At 43.3% G+C, this 27,081-nt stretch overlaps 2 protein-coding genes across 5 annotated transcripts in view; both read left to right on the top strand.

Annotated features, from left to right (window-relative positions):
- Positions 1-18,887, top strand: part of LOC147421271 (E3 ubiquitin-protein ligase RGLG3-like) — a 42,984-nt gene extending 24,097 nt beyond the window's left edge. For 2 of the 4 annotated variants that reach the window (XM_086505094.1, XM_086505096.1), the window contains 9 exons: positions 15,587-15,730; positions 15,840-15,953; positions 16,016-16,113; positions 16,215-16,294; positions 16,377-16,482; positions 17,710-17,837; positions 17,914-18,151; positions 18,246-18,302; positions 18,509-18,887. In XM_086505094.1, coding sequence (XP_086361220.1) covers positions 15,587-15,730; positions 15,840-15,953; positions 16,016-16,113; positions 16,215-16,294; positions 16,377-16,482; positions 17,710-17,837; positions 17,914-18,151; positions 18,246-18,302; positions 18,509-18,769 — 1,226 coding nt within the window. In that variant the 3' untranslated portion in view covers positions 18,770-18,887. Of the gene's footprint in view, positions 1-14,977; positions 15,129-15,586; positions 15,731-15,839; positions 15,954-16,015; positions 16,114-16,214; positions 16,295-16,376; positions 16,483-17,709; positions 17,838-17,913; positions 18,152-18,245; positions 18,303-18,500 lie in introns of all 4 variants that reach the window. The other 2 variants (XM_086505095.1, XM_086505097.1) reach the window with 2 other exon arrangements.
- Positions 18,888-18,949: 62 nt separating this feature from the next.
- Positions 18,950-24,122, top strand: LOC147421270 (uncharacterized). The gene is made up of 5 exons (XM_086505098.1): positions 18,950-19,209; positions 19,897-20,003; positions 20,081-20,156; positions 21,927-21,973; positions 22,664-24,122. The coding sequence occupies exons 1-5, from the start codon at positions 18,954-18,956 to the stop codon at positions 22,793-22,795; spliced, it is 618 nt and encodes a 205-aa protein (XP_086361224.1). The 5' UTR covers positions 18,950-18,953; the 3' UTR covers positions 22,796-24,122.
- The last annotated feature ends 2,959 nt before the right edge of the window (positions 24,123-27,081 follow it).

Below are 27,081 nucleotides of genomic sequence, written 5' to 3'. Positions count from 1 at the left end.
GGAAGAGCAACTGCACTACCATCATCCAAGCCAAGCTCCGGGTGACTCTGGATGTATTCGCGGGATGCCTGATCTCCCTATCTCGCGGGTAAACTCTCCAAGAGAGTCCAAAGCACTAAAGTCCCACTCTTGTCTGGAGATCCTAGCAATGAACCTGTCCAAGAAGAGATCGAAGATCCTCACCCTAAGTCCATGTAGATTCTCCTGTGTAAGCAAGTGATCTGACATGTCGAGGTCAAGTGGTAAGTGTCTATCCACTCAAGATGGTGGTGTCTTCTCAAGGAATGTCGGAATCCCATATGCCATGAGCATGGCCATATCTCGTGTGAACTCCTCAGATGAGTGCATAGGTGTTTCCATAGCAAACCACAAGTCACCACCCCCTCTGAGTGCGCAACCGCTGAATGATGGCTGGAATCAATGGATCTCCCAAGGATCGTACGCTTGTAGATGATCAAGCCGATGTTGAAGATACCGTGTATTGCAGCAGTCACTGAGAGACCGCATGGACCACCACCGGATGTTGTCCTGGCAAGCGGTAACTTCATCCTCTGCGAAAAACACAAGCCAAGGGGCTGCTGTCCACCCAAAAACGCAACTGCGAGGTGATGAAAACACTGCTGTTCAGCGATTTTCAGCGTGCTCATATGCTCCCAGCACGGTCCGGAGAGGTACAGCCTCAGGTGGTCTGAAAACAGAGAAAACAGCAGGTGTTTATGGCTGTGTGTGGTAAGCAAGATCCAGGTGGCCAAAGCTGAGCGCTGCCCCCTCTGCTGCAAAAACGTAATAGCTGTCCAAAAACGCAAGTGGATCCGAGGGTTTTCCAGCAACGGAAATGTCCAGAAAAGCTAGCGCTAGCAGCCTGATGCAAAAACGCTAGGCCTGATTTGCAAAAATGCAGGTATGGCTGAATATCCGTCACGATGGATGTTGTCCAGGTGATGGTGCCATCCTGTTTGTGCAGAGATTGATGGCTGATCTGGTGGTTACTACAAAAAAACGCTGGCTGTTGCTGATCTTGGGAGAAGTTCCTGATGCGGAGATGCGCCTTGGATCATCGAGAGCCTGAAGCTGCTGATACCATGTGAGAGTGAACGTGTGTGTGTGAGAGAGAGAGAGAGAGAGAGAGAGTAGATCACAAACGCAAGGTATGGTGAAGAGGGGGGCTGATCAGCCCCCATGACTACCACGAGCAGAAGACCCTCAATGCAATCAGTATGATCTTTGTAAGATGAGAGATGTGGAAGTGGGTACCCCCCTGGCCCTATAAATAGGTGCCCAAGGGGAGGTAAGGCAAGGCCTGATAAAAATCCCCACGACCCAACAAAAAATAATGTACGGAAATATATGTGGGCGCTCAGACAAAAGTGGGTGCCCGAATAGTGATGCATTCTAAATGCATATGCAAAGGGTGGCCAGCCCAGAGTCGGTGTCTACTGCGCTAGGTTTTGTCATGTCTCTTTTGCATGCGAAATCGAGGGTGATTTCAATTCTTTCAAGAGAGTGTTATGTCACAAATTTGTGATGTGGCATAGCTTTAAGTTGCAGATTTTGGTCGAGAGGCCCAAACAAGGTCAGGGACCTAACCTACCCAACTTACAAGTGGCCCTGGACCTTAAAAATCAAAGCAAGGACATCAAAAATCGCGTGGAGGTTGACGTGGCACACCTGTCAGGTGTAGCGGAAGAGAATAAGGATTTTGCTCGGATCTAGTACTCCGCACACAAACACAAGGACTCTTTACTTCACTTGAAAGAACTGAACTGAACTCAAAGAAAGAGAGACGACACAGGGATGTCGGGTCCCAACCCTCAAGGGCCCCCTTGCTCTGTTGTCAGAGCAAGTACTTTCTTTATTCTTGCACAATGTTGAGACAATGACTGAATGTTGAGATGCTGATGCTAATGGGTACTTATGCTACTGATGTTGGGTACTGGGTACTGAGGTACTGAAGGGGTACTGAGGTTCTATGTCGAAGATGATGATGTCGACGACGGGTACTGCGGGTTCTATGTCGAAGACGGGGAGGTCAACAACGAGGTCTATGTCGAAGACGATGAAGTCGACGACAAGGTACTAAGGGTCTTTGTCGACGACGATGAAGTCGACGACGGTACTGTGTCGAAGACGGTGAGGTCAATGGCGGTTTTGTGTCGAAGACGGTGATGTCGACGACGGGTATTGCTCGTCTATGTCGACGACGACGACGACGATTGTGATTGTGACGACGACGACGATGGTGTCGTCGTCAAGTCCGGGACTGCGATGACGATGACAAAGGTGTTGTTGTCAAGATAGGGACTGCGATGACGATGTCAACGACGACGGCGTCAAGGCTGAAAACTGAAATCACTAGATGCTCTGCTGGGGATCTTCTACTGTGGCGGTACTGTGGGGCTGATCTGCAACCGCCGAGTCGTGCAAGGGCTGAGAATTTAAAACTCTGTCTGATCTGGATTGGAATTGCAAAATGCTGGCTGTCTTGGCTGAAAACTGAGAAGGCCAGGCTGATCTATTGTTGGTTGGTCAATGCGGCGAGGAACTGCAACGGGGAGTTGCGGTCCGGCGAAGCCAAGTGCTGAAAACTGAAACGCTGGTGGCTGTGGGTTGAAAACGCTGAATTGCTGAGAAAACGCTAGGGACTCTGAGGGTGCCTGCCCTTTTTGTGTCCCTGCTTCTTCTCCTTCTACTGACTGCCCAATGGGTTTCATTTATAGGAATTATATGCTGGGTAGGGCAAGCTTCCCAACAAACTTACAAAAAGAATTCCAAAAGTCACTTTTAATAAAATGACTTATAAGAGGTGGTTCACGCGGTAAAATGCTTGCATGATGAAATGATTGTTCTTGTGCAAGAGAGGGTATGCGACTATGACCGGCCTGGACATGCACATCCTGCTAGGAGCTCACAAAGTGCCAGGCTCGGTCCTAAGCTAGGCTATGACTGATGCTAGACTATGGCAGAAGTGTGTCCATGTGGCCCCTAGTTGCACAAATCAATGCAGATTCCTCCGAAACTAGGGACTGATGGTACTGGGGGTGTTGTGGGTACTGCTGGCGATGCAAACACCTTGTAAGGGTCACTGACCAGCCTTACTACGATAGCTGACTATCAACCTGGGCTCTATACCAGATAGTGCTGACTCTGCCTACTGTAGCAAGCGTTGTCTCCCGAACACTAAGTGTGGTGAAAACATTACCGGTGCTGATGGACTAAGGTGTCCTAAGCTAGGCTATGGCTGATGCTAGACTATGGGAGAAGCGTGTCCATGTGGCGCAATTGAAGTGCGTACGTAACATCCCCCCCCCCCCCCCCCCCCGTTAAAAGTGAGGCATAGTTGTTGAACTTCGATTTGTACTTTTGATGTTGTGGATGGGGTTCTTGATGGTTCTTTGTTCTTCTGGGGTTCTTGATTCTTCTAGGGTTCTTAATTCTTTTGGGGTTCTTCTTTAGGTTCTTCCCTTGAGTTCGCGAAGTTGAAGCACGTACAGAGCTCTGATACCTAGGTCAGGTGCGACTAACACAAGCTCTGATACCATGTCAGGTGTAGCGGAAGAGAATAAGCATTTTGCTCGGATCTAGTACTCCGCACACAAACACAATGGACTCTTTACTTCACTTGAAAGAAGTGAACTGAACTGAAAGAAAGAAAGTGACGAGAGAGAGAAAAGAGATGACACAGGGATGTCGGGTCCCAACCCTCAAGGGCTCCCTTGCTTTGTTGCCAGAGCAAGTACTTTCTTTATTCTTGCACAATGCTGATACAGTGACTGAATGTTGAGATGTTGATGCTACTAATGGTGGGTACTGGGTACTGAGGTTCTATGTCGAAGACGATGATGTCGACGACGGGTACTGCGGGTTCTATGTCGAAAACAGGAGGTCGACGACGAGGTCTATGTCGAAGACGATGAAGTACGACGAGGTAACAAGGGTCTTTGCTAACGACGATGAAGTCGACGACGGTACTGTGTCAAAGACGGTGAAGTCAATGATGATTATGTGTTGAAGACGGTGATGTCGACGATGGGTACTGCTGGTCTATGTCAACGATGACAATGATGGTGACTGTGACAACGACGACGATGGTGTCGTCGTCAAGTCCCGGACTGCGATGACGATGATGGAGGCGTCATCGTGAAGATAGGGACTGCGATGACGATGACGAAGGTGTCGTCGTGAAGATGGTGTCGACAGCGACAGCATCAAGGCTGAAAACTGAAAACACTAGATGCTCTGCTGGCGATCTGCTACTATGGCGGTACTGCCGGGCTGATATGCAACCGCCAAGTCGTGCAAGGGTTGAGAATGCAAAACGCTGGCTGTCTTGGCTGAAAACTGAAAAAGCTAGGCTGATCTACTGTTGGTTGGTCAATGCGGCGAGGAACTGCAACAGGGAGTTGCGGTCCCGCGAAACTAAGGGCTGAAAACTGAAACACTGATGGCTGTGGGCTGAAAACGCTGAACTGCTGATGCTAAAAACGCTGGGCTGAATTGCTGAGAAAACGTTGGGGAGCCTTGAGGGTGCATGCCGGTCTACTATGGTGCCTGCCCTTTCTGTGTCCTTGTTTCTTCTGCTTCTACCGAGTGCCCAATGGGTTTCATTTATAGGAATTATATGTTGGGTAGGGCAAGCTTCCCAACAAACTTACAAAAAGAATTCCCAAAAGTCACTTTTAATAAAATGACTTATAAGAGGTGGTTCACGCGGTAAACTGCCTGCATGATGAAATGATCGTTCTTGTGCAATAGAGGGTATGCAACTATGACCGGTCTGGACATGCACGTCTTGCTAGAGGCTCACAAAGTGCTAGGCTCGGTCCTAAGCTAGGCTATGACTGATGCTAGACTATGGCAGAAGCGTGTCCACGTGGCGCAAGTGAAGTGCACACGTGACGACACCATACGGACCAGCCCAGCTTTGGCGGAAGCTACCGACGTGGAAGTATGGACAGCCCACGTTTTACGGAACTGCCCAAAGGGCGCCAGATTTTGAGTTTAGTGCTTTTGGGCGCCATAGCTTTTCATAGCAGGTGCTTTTGTGCCAGAGGCCTTTTGTAAATTGTTTATAAGCAAAGCCAAGGCCTCTCTCTCAAGCAGATTAGCTTGGGAGCACTGCAAAGAGAGGACTCTCGGACATTGTACCTATGTGAAGCAATAATAAAGAAATACCGGAAGGGGCGCTGGTCTTCGGGGCTAGTGCATCTGGAAGCGGAACTGCGCCGCTTCGTGTCGACGCTCCTCTTTTCTCCCCCCCCCCCCATTTCAAGTTTAATTCATCTGTTTGGAGTTTTCTCACGTATGTTGCTATAGATCTTTGGCTGGGGGTATCCAAGTCTATTACATCTTTTGTCGCAAGCAAAAGTGCAGGTTCAGCCTGTGCCTCCTTTCTTGCAAACTCCTCTTCTTCACCGCCGGGGTTACCGCTGTCGGGGGATACGTGTTCGAAACTTGAGCCAGGTCAGCACCGGGCTGCTGGCTCTGGTAAAATTGAGAGCAAAAATTTGCCGCACCGCACAATGCAGTAGCTTTTAATCACTTGGTAATGCTATCGACGCACAAAACTTGCTCAAAAACTGATAACACTGACGAAATTGATGCACAATTATGAAGAAGTGTCGTTAACGACACCGTTAATTGAAATTAATGACGATTTAGGAGCTTAAACTCCCCATACAAAATACTCCGGGCCGTTAATGGCTCCGCAATTCATCAAAAAGAAATAATTAAACTAGGTTGCCTGCTGACGAGAAAAATCCTAATGTGCCGGTTCCATATGTTCAATTTGTCTTCTAACACTATCTTGCCTTTCCTTTAGCACTAGACTTTCCAATTTCCCTTCATGGTCGGCTTGCTCCGAGCTCTCAAAACTTGTCCTGCTTGCTATGCCGAACCTTGGCCTTCTTCCCCGAAGACTGCTTACGAGTCTTGTTTGCTCCCTCCTTGCTTAAGCCGAGAGAGAGAGTCGTGCCTTGGTTGCAAAGCCCTTGCTTGGCTTTGATTATCGAGCAAGAGAGAGAGTTTTCCCTTTGCTTCGGTTGGATTGAAGATCGATAGAGAGTATCTTCCCCTTGCTCATGCACGAGAGAGATAACCTCTTTCTTTCCTCCCTTGCTCGTCTGAGAACGAGAGAGAGGATGTGGCTTCTTTACCTGTTCAAACGAGAGAGAGAGAGAGAGAGAGAGAGAGAGAGAGAGAGAGAGAGTTTGTGTCTTGATTTTCCTTGCTTAAGAATCTCCCCTTCTTCCTCCCTTGCTTAAGCACGAGAGAGAGCGAGAGCATGCGAGAGAGCGAGCCCTTTGAGCCTCGAGAGCTTGAGAGCCCTGCTTCCTCTTCTTCCCTCCTCTCTCCCTTCTCGTTGATAGCTTCTCCACCCACCTCTCGTGCAAAAAAAATCCTTCTATTAATAGCATGCATCCTCCCTTAGCAACGACGGCGCCGTCGTTGCTAGGGAGGCATAAAAATGCTCTTCTGCTGACGTGGCAACGCGGAGTCGGATCTGCACGGAATTCTCTGCAACTCATACCGAATGGGTTCGCCCCGCCAAGAAGAGCATTTTTCGTCTCTTGGTCAACCTCATCCGAGCATTGTACTGGTGAGGGCGAGTCCCCCTTTTCTTGCGCAGCTCGCTGCTTCGCCATGGCCTTCTTTCTTTCTTTTGTTTCCCACCTTCTCAACTTTAATTAACCCCTTGGGCGGCCTTATTATGCAGGCAGACGGCCACTGGCCTTTGCTTTTGGGCGGCCCTTGATATTATTTATGGGCCCTTGGCCTTTGGGCAGTTGCTGTGGATGGCCCTTAAAGGGCATCCCATTTGGCATACATATTCAACTAAAGCATCGCCAAGCACAAAGTCTCCGGGCAATTCTCAAAGGGCACCTCATTTAACATGCAATTCGGTCAAGTACAGGTTTCATTTTTAGCAGTCCTTGAGTGATATTATCATCATGAATGTTGTTGCCATTTTCCTCGACACAGCCTTCAAGATGGAAGTATAAGTGATTGCATCTGGTAAAAGACATTTCCTTTGCACTCGGTTATTTATTACTTGTATAGCTTCTCAGATAATGCCAAAATTATCCAGCTCAGTAGTACCCGCGACTGACACCGGACTCTGCATGCCAAGCCGTAGACTTCTCAAACTGCATAGAACGCATACAAACCGTGCTGAGGAGGCCAAAATTCTCAGATGACATTCCGACCGAGCGAACCGGACTGGCACGGAACCGGCCCCCGGTGAATCTTTAACGGCTAATATCTTGGCGATTGGGACTCCGATCACTGATCTGAAAAGACCGACGCGCTCCACAAAGTGAGCACTTCAGGCCCGTGCATTCATTTCATCTCTGTCACCTCAACTGCAGTTGCCCAATCCGGTACAGATCTGCAATCAACTTAAACTTCAAACTGCCATAACTTTTGTACCGTAGCTCCAATCGACGAGCCGTAAAGACAGGCCAGTAGAGCACTTCAAGCACTCAATTTTACATCATAATCTTCCATATGTGCTCACATCAAGCATGGTCATTTTTGGCATCATTAAGGCATATGTTTTGGCTCTTTCAGCCGCATTTGACATACATTCAACATTGAACTTAGCCTGTTACCAGGCCCTAATCAATGTTCATTAATCCTGTAAGCTTCAAACAACTTGATGTGCATTTTCTTGGCATCTTTCTTAGCATGGGAGCGGAGCTGCACGACATCCACCCCCTCTGAACCTGCACAGCCTCCGGTTTGTGCCAACCGCACTTATAAAGCATCATCACGAGCATCGTCAGACTCATCGTGTGATGCATATATAACATTGTCTTCAGGAGGTTGATCTGTGTTGAAGTCTCCAATATTAATTTCACTATCTCGTTGCTTAAACAACTTAACTCTTTTCCCTTCAAAATCGGCACCTTGAGCTCAGTGCCATCAAGCTCGCATAACTTGTAGGTCGCATTATCATAAACATGAAGTACTACATATGGTCCGAACCATCGTTTAACCATCTTTCGCATAGCAGTGTACTGGTTCTCCAGGCTACTGTCATATACAAGGACCCAATCCCCATCTTTAATAGCACGAGGTCGTAGTCTGTGCTTACCATCAAACGCTGCTTTGTTCTTCAACCTTGCTTCCTTCAGCATTACTTTAGCCTGTTCAATATCTTCTTGACGTCTCTCAAGTTGGCGTATGCGCAATGCAAGCAAATCTTTTGTAGACATACCTTCTTCCCATGGTATTATGGTCCAAGAGATAACTGCTTCCTCTATAGGCATAATGGGTTTTGGCCTGTATATTAGCTCAAATGGCATAAAACCTGTAACAGAACTATGTGTAGTTCAATCAGCCCATAAAGCAAATGGTAAGAGTTTAGGCCAATCACCAATATGTCCCTGGCATGCCTTTGCTAAAGCTTTAACAATAGGCGGATGCCCTCTTTCACTTTTGCCATTACCCTCTGGATTGTATGCTGTAGTGAGAGCCAATTTAATGCCCAAGCGAGCAAAGAAATCCCGAGCTTCATCTGCATCAAGCTCTCCTCTATCATCAGTAATTCTACCAACACATCCATACGTGGAAATGACATCCTCAAGCAGGAACTTGCATACGGAACTGGTAGCCTTAGTACGCAAAGCTCTGCCTTCCACCTGATTAATAAGATCCTCTCTGGCAAGAACAATATACCATCTGCCAGACACCTACTGGCATGGTAATCAGGTCCACCACCCACTTGTAGTGCATAGCCAGTGGATAGGTGGGATGCAATCCATCTCGATGTCGTACATTAGAATACTGTTGGCATATTAGGCATGTCTCCACAAACTGAGTCACATCTTTATACATACCTTTCCACCAATAACGATCCTTAATCTTGACAAAAGTTGCCCAAACCCCTCTGTGTCCAGCCCATAAACTTTCATGAAACTCTTTGATAACCTATTGTTGAGTCGCTTTATCACAAACAACCCGTTGCGGTACTCTTTTAGAGCGTTTTGGCTGCTTCCATAAATGGCCATCCTTTAGAAAATAGCCGTAAGCTTTCTTCCTTATCTTTTTGTACTCTTGATCCGTCCACCCTTCATGCTTAGTAAGAGTGCTAAGGTAGCAACCAATCAAAAGCCATTCTCCTTCATAGAACTCTTCAGAAAATACCTCAAAAAGTATGAGTAATATTGCCACAATTTGCATACAGATAAGAAGACGAATAGAACTTCAAGCCAACATCATCACTTGTGGTCAGCATCTCTTCTTCATCTTCAAATCTAGCTCTCGATAACATATCTGCAACAGGATTATCTCTACCTACAATATGACAAAATTCAGGATTAAGAGATTTAATGTAGGCTATCCATCGCAGCATAGCAATATCCGGAGTAGAGCAATTTGCAATCATCCCTATCAGTGGCAAGCAATCTGTCTCTACCATGACTGAAGCTCCAATAAAGTATTCTTTATCAGACCTTAGAGCAGTAGCAACGCCCCAAAGTTCTCTCTTAACCTGTGGGTAGCCTCTTTGGCGAGCATTGAGTACTTTTGCTCCAAATCGAACCGCATACCTATTACCTTCTTCATCATCTTGACCTATAGCCCAGCCAATACCTGTCGGGCTAGTGTCAAGTTTCAACTGTTAAGATTACTGGCCTTCCGCATTTGTAGTCAACTTTCCTCAAGGTCGGAGCCTCAAGGAGCATCTTCTTTAATTTCCTCATAGCTCGTGTGTGAACTTCTTCCCAAACAAATCTTTTACCTTTTCTCAACAGTTAATAAAGCACTTCTGCAACATGAGCAAAATGTGGCAGCCAAATAAGATAGAATACACATGCACCCAGAAACCGACGAACTTCAGTAACCGAAGAGCACGTTTCCTTCATCTTTTGAATAGCTTCAACTTTAGCCGGACTTGGCCTTCTACCTTCTGGATTGCACATGTGCCCTACAATTAGAACCTCTTTGGCACCAAAAGTTGATTTTTGCCCTGAAAGTGTTAGGTTAACTTCTTCAAGCCTGGATAAAATAGCATCACAGTCAACAATACGTTGAGCAACAAATTGTCGGCACCCCCTCTGATCTTTTACCTCATCTTTTGAGCTTTCCTCACAGCCCTTAATCGGTAGATCATCAATGAAAGGCATAGTAACATGTGGGATAAAGTCCCTTAATACCTTATTCATGCTGTTTATCATATGAGCTACAGAATTAGTAGCACCCTGTGGCAGAGTGCATATCCTTACCAATCCGAGAGGTGTACGCATCGTAGTAAGATCCCTGCTCTCCAATGCTAACTGAAATTGATCATATCCAGAATAAAGATCACCCATAGAGTAAATTGACCTACCTGCAAAAGCCTCAGCAAATTCATCCACAATTGGGCCGGTACCCACATTGCGGATTGTTACCTTGTTAACAGGCTGCATATCCTGTATAAACCTTAAAGTACCATTTTTCTTTGGAACAGTGAACCATCGGTTAGAGTATGGCGCACATGATGGTTCCAAGATTCCCATTTGTATCTTCTCATTAAGCAAATTGATAAGCTTTGGCAAGTGAGCTTTAGGAACTGGAATAGGACGTGTGAGGAACAGTGAATATAACCATAGGTGCCACAACACTTGGATCCACACACCCAATCTCATTTGGCTCAAAGGCAAAAGCTTTACCATGTTTTTCGAGCATACCCTGAAAACACTTGATTTCCTCTTCGTTGAGAAAACCATCTTCTCCCACCTTAAGCTGCTGCAATGTCTCTTTAGTGAATTTGTGCCCAATGTTCTTAGGATTTCTGAGCATAGGCTGTCGAGAAGCTTCTTTAATTACTTCATCACTTCCCTCTGGTAGAGGTGTAGCCACAGGTCTCACTTTCTTTGCAACTGTCTTGTACTTCGTCTCTACCTGTGCTTCAACTTCTTTATCCAAGTCATCCTCAATATGCATAAGTGCCTCGTATATGTCCATTGAGTGCACTTTAACAACTTCAATTCCACTTTCTAACCTGTTCTGCTTGATATCCTCAAGCTCTGACATAATATCAACATAAGAGATCTCTTCGAAGATTCTGAAATCGCATCATCCGGTTCTAGCACATCACATCCTTGCAAGTCACTTTGAATGCTTGAAACATATTGTTTCTCCCACTTAGTTAAATCATTAAATTTCCTGTAAGATATTGAACCCTCAGATGTCAACCCTAGAAATCCTGAAGAGAAGGTTTCTCTTTGCGAGAACTTCTCCTCACTTGCACCACCATAGTCCCGCTTTATAGTGGCACCCCAAGAAAATCCTAAGCAAATCTTTGTTTTTTAAACTCCTTACGTATCTTTGGCATTGGACGATCACGTAAATTGTCTTTGTTTCTAGCATGATCAACACATACAGTTAGAAATTGAACCGCTTTCTTACCATCTCGGCTTCGAACCCTTGCATAGGCCGAGCCATCATCCAGCACCTTAGTTTCCATCTGCACAGCCGTAATGTAGGGTTGTCCCAGAATCAATGGATAGGAGGAGTGCTCCTGTATAAAAAAGTTCTGCTCATCACAGACATCCTCAGTAGTTACCTTAACATTTGTGCATGCACCATAAAGATCTCCAAGAAGCATGTTAGTAGCTCGAATCCGCCACCCGTGATCTACATCAATAGGCCACTTCCCCTTTTGGTGCAAATTCTTTGCCATGAGATTGATTTCTGACCCATGGTCTATGAGGGCTAAGACCGGCTCCTCAATGTCGCCAAGCTTTACCACTGTTTCTGTCGTTGCTCTTGCCCAATGAGTCCTCGAAAAGTGACTCTTGGGTATAACTTCTTCATCTTCACCGTCATTAAAATGCATGTTTCTTACCTCATGTATAAAAACTTATCCAGCTCAGTAGTACCCGCAACTGACACCGGACTCTGCATGCCAAGCCGTAGACTTCTCAAACTGCATAGAACGCATACAAACTGTGCTAAGGAGGCCAAAATTCTCAGATGGCATTCCGACCGAGCGAACCGGAGTGGCACGGAACCGACCCCCAGTGAATCTGTAACGGCTAATATCTTGACGACCCGGACTCCGATCACTAATCTCAAAAGACCGATGCGCTCCACAAAGTGAGCACTTCAGGCCCGTGCATTCATTTCATCTCTGTCACCTCAACTGCAGTCGCCCAATCCGGTACAGATCTGCAATCAACTTAAACTTCAAACTGCCATAACTTTTTTATCGTAGCTCCAATCGACGAGCTGTAAAGACAAGCCAGTAGAGCACTTCAAGCACTGCAGTTTTACATCATAATCTTCCACATGTGCTCACATCAAGCATGGTCATTTTTGGCATCATTAAGGCATATGTTTTGGCTCTTTCAGCCACATTTGACATACATTCAGCATTGAACTTAGCCTATTTCCAGGCCCTAATCATTGTTCATTAATCCTGTAAGCTTCAAACAACTTGATGTTCATTTTCTTGGCATTTTTCTTAGCATGGGAGCGGAGCTGCACGACACCGCGCAAGATCATGAGCTGAAGTCGTTTGATGACATGTCAGAATAGCACAATGTGGAAGCGTAGATGTAAGACACTCGTTGTAGCAGACATGTGTGAGAGTGAGAGAGAGAAAATAAAGAGAGATTGACAAGCCACGCTTAAGATTGCTCCAGTTAATTTTGATCAGATTGATACAAAGTGATCGCCCTAGGGACCCTTATATAGTTCCCATCGAAAGTTGCTGACCCAAACACATAAAATAAATAGGCTAAAATCTGGGCACATTCTCATGAGATGCATAACTTACTAGATTATTACAAACTTTGAGAGCATGGATCTTCAAGTTGTAACTTCGACTTCAGTCTTATGGAATAAAGAAATACTGCAAAGGGCACCTATCACAAGACGGGCACCACGTGCCAACGGAAAAGAACAGACTGAACAGACTTTTAGCACTTCAATAACAACTGAACTGAAAGAGAGAGAGCACACGCGATACGGACTGATGGAATTCCACCCAAAGAGTATTGGCCCCAAACCTTGGCGCCCCTTTCAGTATTTCTTTATATTACTTGAACTCAGTACAATGCAGGTACTCCACCTGCACCTTCGTACTAAAGCATGCCAGAGAATGAGCCCTCCTCACATATTTAAAGGCCCTTGGCCTATGAAAAGCAGTTTACATGAAAATCTTTCAAACTCAAAAGCAACTGGTCCAAAAGCATCTTGTCCAAAAGCTGCCAGGCCGCAAAACGCAGAAATCCGTACAGGTGCCATGTGGCACTACCAGCGTAAAATGCGGAATTCCGTACTGCTTGCTACGTCAACATGCCATCGTAAATTGGGGAATTCCGTACATCTGCTGCCATGTCATCAGTTGTGTGCGCGCTGGTCCTTCTTTATTTTATTAACTTTATGTCACTTGGGCCCCATCGAACAGGGTCCCATAAGTTGGCGGGAACTCCTCTTTAAAAATAGGCCACTTGAGCAAGACTTTGTAAGTTGGTAAGACTTCTTTTGCTGCTTTTGCTTCTTCACTTAGGGTTTAGGCCCCTCGGTCGAGATCTGGAGGTTGCTCCGTTCTTCAGTGGCTTGACACGTCAGCAATTTGTGACAGCGCCTAGTTGAGGGGCGAATGTTTTTGAAAGTGGAACTTTGCCACTCCGTGTCTCTTGTCTACTGTGTTCTCTCTTTCAGGTGTCAAGTTTGCTGTTTCGGTTCAATTATGTACTATCTTAGTGTTTTTACTTTCTTGTCAGGTGACCCACCGGCTACAGGTAGCTTTACTTTTTAACAAAAACTGTGTGAGAGAAAGAGTTCAAATTACTTTTATAATAATCTTAAAAAATGAGAGAGAAAACTCAGTTGAGAGAAACTCTTGGCTTTAAAGAGGAAACTTGCAAGTCTTAGAGAAAATTCAGCAGATTCTAGAGAGAACTGCCAAGAGAGAGAGAAAATATGAATTTCAGGTTTAGAGAAAATTAGCACTCTCTAGAGAGAGGAGAGAGAATCTAGAGAAAGGAAGTCATTACTCGGCATAAGAAGCTTCTCACTTTGACTAAGAGTTAGGAATGGACCACCTTGAGAGAGAGAGAGATGGGGTCTATTCAATTGCATCTTTCCCTCCATTTAGCCCTTTTGTCACTTGTCGTTTTGTAGCATTCGAGGCGTGCAGTTATCATTTTGTCTCCATCATTGTCCTGTCGGTGCTTGATTGGTGTATTTTGCTAATGTGATATGGAGTACTTTTGTTGTTCTCTCTATTTGGCATATGTATAGTTCTTTTTTGCTATTTTTGCACCGATCCCATGCCCTAACTTTTGCTGTCCCCTTATTCCTGTCCTGATTCCATGCTACAAGGGGACTCCAAATGTCGTTCCATATGCAAGCTTGTGCACAGGTTCATATCTGACAGTACCCATTCTTTGACATCTATTCTGCTCAGTAAAGATGCTTCCTCTGAACGGTCAGGAATGTCATCAATGCTGGGTGTAGGGAGCCTATTCTTGACAGTTATTTTGTTCACTTCACTTGTTTGCTAAGTTGTGGACAGCAGACAAATGTACGGCTAGATTCATGCTAAGATTGATAAGAAGATTAAAATTAAATAAAAAAAACTTTAATGCAAGCTAAATGATTAGACCAAGCAAATATTTGCACAGAGCAATGTGTAAGTTGCTGCACAGAAGGTGTGATTTCATTTTGGGATGGTTCTCTGTCCAACCGAGAGGGGGATAGATTACTAGAACTATGGATGATGTGCTCATTACTACAAGTGCATTTCAAAGGGCTTCCACCTGAACATCTGATGGTGTCATTCTTATAATGTTGATTGCACATGACTGTTACAAGGTTCTGGATGGTTCTCCTTCTATGGGCCGTAGGGGGAAACTTTTTAAGGGTCATTCTGTGCTTGTTTTCTTGTCATTCCTTTGTTTGTGGAAAAAGAGGTTATGTAGTTGATGTGTGCAGTCGAAAATCATTATTCTCAGTTGGCATTGACCATCAAGGCTAGCTACAGCAGCAGGCAGGAACGGCACAGTTAAAGTTGAGCAGCTGTGAGAAGCAGAGAAAGGTAGGAGAAAGGGAAATAAGGGGCGATGCTAAGCTACTTGAAGCAGCCAGGAATGATGCAATTAAATTTTCAAACACAGAGGAAGCTTGGAGAAAGGAAGGTAACCGGATGTCTTACCTAGAATTGGAAGGTCCCAAGGGTTCATAGGTTTATAGTCATCGAGTGCTTGTTTCTTGGGATATTCCTATTGATCTCTTTGTTTCAGAACCTTTGCATAAATCTCAGCATGGTTTATGACTAGTAACAGTTGGGTGTGAATTCAGCATTATCTTAATTTATTGGTTTCTGGTTGGGTCAGGGTCTATCTTTGCAATACTCTCGTTCATGAATATTACTTGCTAACTTCCATTTTAGCATTTTATTGTTTTTCAACCTCAAGGTTGCTGCCTCAAAGGCGTCTTGTTTTCATTCATCAAATTTTGCATTTTGGGAACGTAAAAAATATTAAAAAAGACAATCAAAATCTCATGCAACTAGTGTAAGCTTGTTTTATCTCGCTTTTCGAACAAGCATCAAAGGTGTCCTTGTTCAGCATGCTTTTTTTTTTTTTGGTGATAGGTAAGCATTCATTCAATGGAAGAAGTCTTCATGCAATAAGCGACGCATTCCCGAATCCTTATGAGCAAGCAATCCATATAGTGGGAGAGACCTTGTCACCATTTGATGACGATGATCTAATTCCTTGCTTTGGTTTTGGAGATGGTTGGTTTTGTAAATTGATCAATCAGTATAATTTGCGCAAGTCAACTTTTGGTGTGTGCCTCCGAACTCTTTGAGGGCATACAGCTAATTTTTCCCGTTGCTATTGTAGTCTCAACACACGACCAATCAGTCTTCAGCTTCTATCCAAATGGGCAAGTTTGTAATGGTTTTAAAGAAGTGTTGTCACGCTACAAGGAGATTATTCCCAATGTACGCCTTTCAGGTATGCAGTTGTACTGTCGCCCATAGAGATAGTTTTTGTCAGTAATTATCCAATCTATGCAGGGCCAACATCGTTTGCTCCAATCATCCGAGTTGCGATGGACATCGTAGAAGAGACTGGAGGCCAGTATCATGTCCTCCTTATCATAGCAGATGGACAGGTTAGTTTGCAGATTTGGAATTTTGAGTTATTGTGAAAGTTTGATGTACATGCTATGCCAAAATTCATTTGCTCAAGAAAAATCACTTTCGGGCCTTGCAGGTAACAAGGAGTGTAGATACAGCCCAAGGTAAGTTGAGTCCGCAAGAGCAAGAAACCATAACAGCTATTGTTGAGGCCAGGTAGTAAGAATTAGCATAATATGATTGTTTTTGTGTTCGTCGTCAGCTTGATTTGTGATATGTTGATGTTGGGCCATTGTAGTGACTATGCATTATCTATTGTGCTGGTGGGCGTTGGCGATGGCCCTTGGGATGCAATGAAGCAGTTTGATGATAGTATCCCTCGCAGGGTCTTTGACAATTTTCAGGTGGTATAGTACACTAGGAGCAATGCACAAAGCTCTCTGCAATTGTGCTTTTGCATATTGATTTTTCGGCTTTCTAATGCTTTCTTTTGAAGGGTCCTTAATTTGCAGTCCAAGCGTAGTTTAGTCGTCAACTTTGGCTATAGACGTCTTACTTTGCTTATTGAAGAGTTTGAAGTCGTCTGGCTGGTTAAATGTTGTGTTTTCTTATTTCCGATCAAATTATTGGTAGCAATTGCGTTCGTTGGTTATGACTAGTGTCAAGTGTATGCCCTAGTGGCGTATGTAAGACAATGTATAGTTAATGCCCCTGTTACAAGTAATGGAAAGCAAGAAAGTTTGCCATCATAACTCGCAATGTAGCACTAATCGACAAGCTTTATCCAACGGTCCACAATGGCTCTGAAGAGTTCCATGCTTTACTAAGGTCTTATGTTGGCGAAAAAGTGTGCTATTATGTAAAATTTTTCTGGTTCTTCAAGCAGGAAAAACCTTTTTGTTGTGTTTGTGCTTTGTTTCTCTATTAAGCTCACAATTTTTAACCTTGTAATGAAGTTGATGTAATATTTCTCATTTGCAAGCTCATGTTTTGAATGTTTGAGTTCTTTTTCTCATGTTTACACACAGAGAGATAGGGCACCGATGGACAGGAGGCACCACAGTCACTCACGCAAGGTACTCTGAGCTGTTGAGTTACATCAATCTGGATGCCACAGACCTTGTGGACAATCACTTCATAGGTGTCAATGGTCATATGCATAGGAGGCTACATGATATTGTAGCCAGGGTGCAGGAGAAACCTCCACGTTTCTTACTATGGCCAAGGTGGACACCATATTGCAGAGACCCATGAGACCCATCTTTATGCTTTCTTACTATGACCGAGGTGGACACCATATTGCAGAGAACCCCCCCTAAGACCCATGTCCATGTTTCTTACTATGACCGAGGTGGACACCATATTGCGGAGAACAAACCCCCCCCCTCCCCCCCCCCACCCACCAAATACACCTGTATGTTGTAACTTTTGGTCATCTCAAAGGTCACTTTGAAGTTTGGTCTTTTGAAGACGTCAATAGTACATTTTTTCATTTTATCTCTCTCTCTCTCTCTCTCTCTCTCTCTCTCTCATATTTGCAAGTCGAGATGTATCTGGCCATTTTAAGGTGTATGAGCTTGTGATAGTTTGTAATTATTGATGGGGATATGTGTATTTCTTTGATGTTGCAGTTTGTAAATTTCACCTCTCTGATGGCCAAGAATCTACCCAAAGCTCAGAGGGAGGCTGCATTTGCATTGGCTGCATTAATGGAAATACCCTTTCAGTACAAAGCAACCATGGAACTCCGCATTCTAAAGTAGCAAACCTTTGGAGTATGTTGTTTGTGAAGAGCTTTCCACGCTGGTTTTTATAAAAACTAATTTCGAATGCAGTCGAAAGCTTGGAAAGAGGGCAAGAGGTACGGTCTTGCCACCTCCAGGAAGCACTGCGACTCAAATAGGCAGCAACTTAGCGAGCTTTTCCAGAGGATTAAACTTGAGCGGTAATTTCGGAAGTGCTGCGGCTCAAACGAGCAGGGACCCAGCAAGCCTTTCTAGAGGATCAGACTCCAGCGGTAATTTCGGCAATAGAGATGTTCTGGCCAATTTGGGTACAGCACCAGACAATCAAGTATGCGTCTGCGTCTCTCAATGTAGAGTTCCAGCAATTGATTTTGCACATTGGGTCAAATGAATTTTGAGTTGGTTAACTTGGATCTGTTCAGTTCTGCCCTGTTTGCCTGACACAAGCGAGGGACATGGCGTTTGGATGTGGGCATCAGGTAATTTTCTAGTTTCATAGGCTCTTCTGTGCCACACATTCTCTCTTTTCGGCCAGCGGGCCGTAACCTAGTGGTTAAATTGGATGCGTCCGTGCGTAAAGACACCCAGCAGTATCTTTCAAATTTCAGTTGTACCTCAAAAAAAAACTCTTTTCATGCTCCCTTTTGTGCCACTAATTTCTAATCAACTTCTTTCAGACATGCAGAGAGTGCGCAGCAAACCTGGCAGCATGCCCACTTTGCAGGCAGAGAATCACCTCGAGGTTGCGGTTATATACGTAGTCTGTTTGCTTTCTCATAATAATATTTTCTTCTCTCTTCATCCAAGGTTACAGCACGCCTACATCAAGCTACATTCCGGTGATTGTAAGCTTTTGAGATGGGCTTGTTATCATTTTCTCAAATCTTGTATCTTTGGGCTCCATCGGCTATTACCCATTTCTTTGCCACTGTGTGTCCTAGGTTAGACCTTCCTTAAATGATGTGAGAGAGAGGTTCCTTTTGCACATTTGTACATAGAACCGTTAGTCTATGCATTCAGAACTTGTGTATCAAAGTTGCTAAATTGCATTTTTATTTTCTCTCTCTCTCTCTCTCTCTCTCTCTCTCTCTCTCTCTCTCTCTCTCTCAACAAGCATGTAGGCCCAATTCATGAAGCTATCCTGCAGTCGACATGTCAGCAGTGGTGCTATTGTCAACACATCAGTGGCAGGATGGAAGGAGTGTGGAGAACATGGGCTCCTCTTCCCCGGACATTTGATGGCCAAAAAAGAACCTGCAATGTCCTTTCCCACAATGCAGCTCCCCATTGCATTATGGGAAAGGACATTGCAGGTTCTTTTCCTACACTATCAATTGAGGATCCAATTTGTTGAAGGGACAAATGAACATTGGATACCTAAGTTTTGTAAGTCACTTTTGCATTGAACTTTTCCCCTCGTATTATTTTGATGATATAAATATCTAAACAGATCAGATTATTTCTTCAACGCAGCTTAGGGGTATTCAAGGTGGAAATTTGTAAATGCACAATATTTGCACTACACTAGAGAGGTGACACAAATGCACAAAGGAGAACCGACCTCTACTGCGTATGAAAAAACTAACCCCATTAAATTGGTCATATCACAAAGTCGTCTTGGAGAAAGGCGCGAAATTTGGCACTTGTTAGCATAATTATCGGAAAAAAATCGTTCTATTTTGAGAATCAAGCTTAGAAGATGAAGCTTGAAGAAGAAGGAACCTCTACCATGAGCCAATTTGTTAATTTGCTCAACTTAATTTGGGCTATAACCTCTCAGTGACAAGCTTATAACCAACTCAACCGAAGCATGGTAAGATTGTAAAGGTGCAGGAAGTACAAGGCATAATTGAATTTATCTAATTAGAGGGAAGAGCTCAATGATGACTGTGTACAGATTCAATCAAAGTACAAGCATTATCAATTTGGAATTTAGCATTTCACAATATCATTTGTTGCACACATCCTTCGATAACTAGATTTTAGGTGGATTGATAAGATTGTAGAGTCCATGTTTGGTTTTATCAATTAAGAGTCCCAACGCCCAATGACTTATATTTGCCCCTTTTTTAGGTGATGGTGTATGTTGCCCTGCCCCCCTTATACAGCTATCAGATGGCTTGGTGTTCGTGATGCAAGTTGCTTCCTTTTTGGCCTCCCAATCTTGGCTTTGCTTTGGGGTGGTGGTTTGGTAGGTGATGGAGACTAAGGGCTCCCCCCTCTAGTGGCAATATGTGGTCTTCTCTTGATGGTCAAGTCATGGTCGAGTTGGTCCCATACGGACATGTTGGGTTGGGGTGTGAGTGCTCATCATGGTGACATCTTCCTTGCAGGTATCCCTCTAGGCATTATGTTGGTTTGTTGTTGGTTGCTACATGATTTGTATGAGGGTTTGCAGGCTCTGTGTAAAACCCCATTAGTGGTTTTGTACCAGTGTCTTCTTGCTTGTGGTGATGTGTGCGTCCTTTGATGCCATGGCTTGTTCTGAGCATGGCTTATGATGTGATTTTTTTGGAATTTATATTTAAAATATTACTCACAATTGTGAGTTTTGCAAAGAAAAAAAAAAAGAATCCCAATGACATATATATGCTCTTCCAAGTGGAGTCACCCTTCAAATTTGAGGGCTTGAAAGTTTCTCTCTCCTATCTAGCTTTGATTCACTTCATGGGCCTTGAAGAGTAATAACTTTTCTCAAATCTACATGTACAGTTCATGTTTTTATCCAAATAAATGTACAATTGAAAACGTTTTTAAGAGACGACATGTAGTATTCATCTAGAGTCTAAAAATAAACGTCATTATTTTTCCAAGCATAGTGTTAATGTTCTCTTTTCTTTCCATATGGTTTAGTATTTGAATTTGCTTTGGCTCTCATGATTTTCATATACAAGTTTTTTAGCACTTTCCTTCTTGTATTTGTATGTTTATCCTAAGGCTTGGAACTCTCTCATATTTTTCCAAGAGAGAGAGAGAGAGAATGTGTGCATTGTCGATCTATATTTGTGCATGCATCTATATAAATGTATGTCTATACTTGTGTGCATGCTATATGTATATTGAGGGTGTATGCGATAGAGTGTGTATAGATAAGAGTATATTGAAATTTGAGAGGATATAGATACGAGTGCAATATAGAGCAACAAGTGAAGTGATGACTATCTTGAGTTTTTCAGCATTAGTGTCCAAAATATGGCCAATCACAATTACTTTCCTAGCAGTCTTAAACCAGCAATCTAATCACCTTGCTCACTTAAAAGGGAATATACATCTTTGTGAAAGTGATAGGGTGGTACCTAGAGTGAGTAAGGATAGTGATTATTGTTTCTGATTTGATCGATGTGTTCCTAGGCAAAAGTAGAGGCTTTCAAATAACACTGCTAGCAATTGAAATTGCAAGGATTTAAGCTACATTTAGTTATAGAAGGGTCTTTTTGTTTTCACGCATCTATATCCAATCAATGACCCATTATGTTCTCCTTAACCCATTCCCCCTCCATTTCCTTGCCTAGGCTGCAACCTTGAACTAGTTTAATACACTCTTTCCCCTCTAACAAAGGTGTAGAGAAGCAAAGTTTTGAATTCAATGTCTAGCAAGTCCATGTGATCATGAGTGCAATGGAACGTGAAGTCAAAGATTGTAGCATTGGGTTGTGAAGTGACTCAAATTCAGGTTTTTCTAGTTATAGTGGAGCGTAGAGTAAGGTGACCCAGTGGACAGATATCATTTAAGTTGGAATTTTAAATATTGGACATAATTTGTACTCTTTTTGTGAATTAACATTTTGAATTTATGCCTCTATTGTCACATTAAATTGCAATGAAACCTTGAACATTGAAAAGAAAGCCTCTAAAATCCATTGCCAATTCGAATTACCAACAGGTAGGTTATCTCATTCTTAAAGGCCATGCCTTTATTGTAGGAACACAACTACGGAGGAGGGCACGACTCTTGTAAATTATAAATTTTGGATAGACTGTGCCAATTCTCTACCATACTTCTATTTGGCACTCACTTAGATTGTGCAGTACCCTTTTTTTATGGATTTTCAAAAATAATTTCTCGTGTAAAGTTTTTAACTAGTGCTTATCTTTGTCTGTAGCTCCTCAAAACACGAGATTTATGCTTTGGAAATTACTTCAATTGAATGTAGGTATGTGTATGAGTGAGTGAATGTGTGTTGTTGTTCAAAGGACAATGTTCAAAGGAACAACTAGCTTCAAAGAACGATATTCAAAAGAACACTATCTTCAAGGGATGACTAGCTTTAAACAAGAGGAAGATATTTGTGTACCTACTTCTTTGCATATGAAACATTTATCTACAATATGGTCAAAATGAAGCAACACTGTAGTTATCCTACCAAAAATGAATCTATAAATGAAATAGGTCTTCATATTTAGGGTTGGATTATGACACCTAATTTTCTTCAAGCAAAGATAGAATTTTCACATATATCCATATAAATAAGACAACAGATTCATTAGCCTTAGATATGTTTCACATTTGTCAAAAAACCTACTAGAAAATATAAAAAGATTTCTAAGCGAAAAAAGTTCCATGATGTATTTTTTGGTTTGATAAACACTTTGAATTGCCATCAAAAAGGCCATCTCCCCTTTTGATGAAATGGGGTTTAGAAGGCTTCCTGTGATCAAACAATTTTTTGAAATTAGAGTAATTATGTTGAGAAAACCTCTATGAAGAAGTTAGATATGTGTCATCCCATGCTTCTAGGCTAATTAACTTTCACAATTCAAAGAGGTTCAAAGTTACCCATCACTACACATCCCCATCAATAATTATTGATAAGGATAGTTTATTACTTTATTGTTGCAGTTTGTGAAGTTCACCTCTTTGATGGCCAATAATCTACCCAAGACTCAAAGGGAGGCTGCATTTGAATTGGTTGTGTTAATGGAGATACCCTTTCAATATAAAGGGACCGTTGAACTTGGCATTTCAAAGTAGCAAACATCTTAAGCATGTTGGCTGTGAAGAGCTTTCCACATTGATTCTTATAAAAACTAATCTCCAATGCAATCAAAAGCTTGGAAAAAGGGCAAGCGGTATGTTCTTGCCACTTGCCACTTCTACGAAGCACTGGATTGAATAGACAGCAGCTTAGCAAGCTTTTTTAGAGGACCAAACTTGAGTGGTAATTTCAAAAGCAATGCAGCTTGAATGAGCAATGACCCAATAAGTTTTTTTAGAGGATCAAACTTGAGCAATAATTTTGGCAATAGATATGTTTTGACCAATTTGGATATAGCACCGGACAATCAAGTGTGTGTCTATCATGTAGAGGTCTAACAATTGATTTAGCACAATGGGTCGAATAAATTTTGAGTTGGTTAACTTGGGTCTGTTTTGTTGTGCCCTACTTGCCTTACACAAGTGAGGGACATGGCATTTGGATGTGGGCACCATGTAATTTTCTCTGTTCATAGGCTCCTCGATGCCACTTTTTCCCAACAGGGTCGTAACCTAGTGGTTGAGGTGTATGTGTGAGCGCGTAAAGACCCGAGTTTGATACCCGATGACATCCTTCAAATTTCACTTATATCGCAAGACAAAAACAAAAACAACTCTTTTCATAGTCGTGCCACTCATTTCTAATCAACTTTTTGTTGTTGAAAGTGTTACAAACATGTAGAGAGTGCAACAAACCTGGTAGCAGGTCTGCTTTGTAGGCAAAGAATCACCTCAAGGTTGCGGTTATATACGTAGTCTCTTTGCTTTCTCATAATAGTTTTTTTCTCTTCGTCCAAGGTTACAACACGCCTAGATCAAGCTACTTTTTGGTGACTGTAAGAGATAGGGAATGGTCTACCAATGACCATTCCCTGGAATATAGGCGACCAAGTCGTGACCGATGGCGAGTCAGCCAGTGCTAGGAACCTTAATTCCAAGGAATGGTCATTGGTGGACCATTCCCGATCGTCAAGGGTCAGGAGTAAGATTCCAACAATGGTCATGTTTTGCATGCTGACATGTCAACTCCATCCTCTTTCATAGATTTTGCAGCAGGGGATATTATGAGTGCTGATGTGCCTTGTGATCACTCTCCTAAAGATGGTTTGTGCCCAACACTATTTTGCATGCTGAGTTGAAGCCATCCAATGGCTGCTGGCAAGTATTCTGGCCAGGAATCAATAGTGAATGGAGGGCCCATGTTGTCGGCCCCCCATCCCCTGATCTTGACGGTTTTGAAATCATTTTCTTAAACCTTGAATCTTTGGGCTTTAACCGCTATTACTCGTTTCTTTGCCAATGTGTGTCCTAGGTTAACCCTTCCTTCCGTAAATGATGTAAGAGATATGCCCATCCCCCCCCCCCCCCCCCCCCCCGGCACATTTGTACGTACAACAGTCATTCCATGCATTTGGAACTTGCATACCAAAGTTGCTAAAATGAATTTTTACTCTCTCTCCCCCTCTCTCTTTGTGCCCATTGTTTGAAGCCAGGAAGCGCATCTTTCACAAGAACAGAACACAAAGGTGATGATGGGCCATGGCCTCTGCAACCATCGTCGAGCAGGCTTCATGATTGCGCGGCACGGTGCTGGCCCCCACTACTTTCACAAATGTAGTGAAGTTCTATAGAAAATTTCAAAAAAATAAAGCTTTTGATTAAATTCTTCCAGTAATTGCGTTTCCTCACCTGGCTACCAGACATCCCACCCCCTTGCTACGATAGGTAGCTAGTGTACCACCTATTCAAGCATATACCCTAGAGTGCTCTACAATTATGTTTCCTCACCTAGCTACCAAACATCCCACCCCCTTGCTACAATAGGTAGCTAGTGTACCACCTATTCATGCATATACCCTAGAGAGCTCTACATGTTGTTTGTTATACATAGGCATGACGAGCGCTCTTGAGGCCAAAGCAAAGCACTTGATTGATAGCATGCCACAGGCGAGGTGGTGCAACAAACAAGGGAAAGTAGTGCAGCACAGGCCATAACTGGTCACCAACACCTTCTCCAATGGCATGTTCCGGAGTTTATAGCTTTTGGTTAAAGCACCAGGCTCATCATCTTTTTCTATTGATTTGAAGTAGTAGATACAAGGACCTGCATGAATGGAAGTAAACAAACTTGTCATTGCACCACAGAGATGCATATATTGCTAACTAGAAACAACTTAGGGCAAATAACCTAGAGAGAGAGAGAGAGAAAGAAAGAGAGTCCCATGAAGGTTTCTATCACGAGATGTATATGACTCGAGTCCTAGAAATCAAGGAATTTGCATCTGCATGGCTGCACCCTGAACAACTTCGTAGAAGTGTCCTTTCATGCTTGTACATTCTTTTATTTCTGCCACCCCCTCAACCCCCTCATGCTGCTCTACTCCTCAACATTTTGCTACTCTGCTCCACCGGCGATAGTGGCCATTAAGCAACTTCCATGAACCCCAGCAGAGATGGTGGTAAAACCATGTGCATCTAACTGACCAGCAGATAGCAAACTTTTCTAATGCCTTGTACAAACCTAACATCATTCAATACAAGCTCGTGACCATTATTAGAGCCAAACGCATGGTACCTATTCCCTCAATATTGCAAGCAAAATTATCACCAAGGTACACCTTGCCATAATTGCCTACAGCATATGTAGCAAAACACTCAAAAAGATGGAGTCACATGGAAAGAGGCACCAGAATCTACTATCCAAGACTGGGATAGACCATCATTAGCACTTAGCAATGACATCTTTCTTCGAAATAAGCATGTCTTCTGCATTAGCTATCACCAAATCTGAGGGGCATGAAGCCGCAACCAAAATTTCTTCAACGTCTGACAACTCCTTAATGAGCACACTAGAGGATACATTTGCATTTTCAGTATCCTTGGAGAAATCACCTGCTGATTTTTCCCCTTTCTTCTCATCTTTCTTCTTCTTCTCTTGCGCTTCTTTCTTCCTATCCTGCTCTTTCTTAAAATACCTGCAATCGTGTTTCTTGTGACCCTTTCTGCCACATTGATACAAGTGACATCCTTATCCTTTGTTTTGCTCTTACTTCTATTTTGAGTCTTGTTGCCCGCATCACGCTTTTGATTTCTACCTCTTGCATTGTAGGCAGAATTGCCACCTGCCCCACTAGACTTGCATCTAATCTCTTCATTGAGAATAGACCCTCTCACACCGTCATACGTGAGGCTGGGACTGTTTCTCAAGGAAACAACCAATGTTTCCCAAGTATCTGGCAACGTCATAAGCAAGAAAATAGCTTTCAGCTTATCATCAAATTGTTGAAGCCCACTGTCTTGCAGCTGACTCAACACACCTGTAAAAGCACTCAAATGCTCAGAAGCTGACTTCGAGTCATCAAGCTGCATATTCACCAACTTTCCCATCAAATGCACCTGGTTCACAAGCGTGGTGTTCTCATAATTGGACTTTAGCTTTTGCCATATTGCATAAGGAGAGTCCAAACGCTTGATGTCCGTCAAAATGTCATCATTGATAGCCATTTTGATGTAAGCCATGGCCTTCTTATTCAACCTGGCCCACTCTAAGTCAAACAAACCTTGCAGCTTATTCTCTTCAATGCATCTTTACAATCCTTTAAGAAAAGAATACCTTGCATGCGTTCTTACAAAAGGTCGAAGCCTTGACCATCGAATCATTTGATTTCCATCAAACTTTTAGTGTCAGATGCGGAAAAGGTAGCAATCATCTTAACTCAACCACAAGTGTGTCTACAAGAGAGATGCAATAGGCTGAAAATTTCGACAAATAGGAGCAACCACAAGACTTTTTTGCATACGATAGACCACAATTTCTTTAGATGAAACTGTCCAAATCTAAATTTTCAGCTGAATATGCGATTTAAATCACCTGTACTCAGCTTTTCACTCAAATCCTCGCACAAAACATCAATACATGTGATCCCATAAATTTGATACACCTGCGTATTACTGTTTTAACCTGTCATAACCTGTAAATCGCCTATTTTGACCTAAAAACAACCTGTTTTGGGCTGTTTTGGGCTGTTTTGGTGAACTTCTTGATCACGGAAGCAAGGAGCTTCGTGATGGAAACGAAAATGGTCGCGGGAAAGCAATATAGCTTGCTGTCCAACAACATGCGCATGCCTGTTTCGAACCCTAGGGCTCTGATACCAATTGAAAGCGAGAAGGAGAGGCTATTGGGAGATGCGCGAGGTAAAGGAGTGCAGGATTGGGCCGGGTAGAGCAAGGCATAGGTGCAACAAGAGGGTAGCGCTACAGATTGAAATCGCAGAGAGAGA

The sequence above is a fragment of the Adiantum capillus-veneris genome, chromosome 28 (assembly GCF_014529385.1).
Source record: "Adiantum capillus-veneris isolate H3 chromosome 28, ASM1452938v2, whole genome shotgun sequence".
Lineage (NCBI taxonomy): Eukaryota > Viridiplantae > Streptophyta > Polypodiopsida > Polypodiales > Pteridaceae > Adiantum > Adiantum capillus-veneris.
The sequence above is the reverse complement of the archived record's forward strand: the minus strand, read 5'-3'. Positions and strand labels throughout refer to the sequence as shown.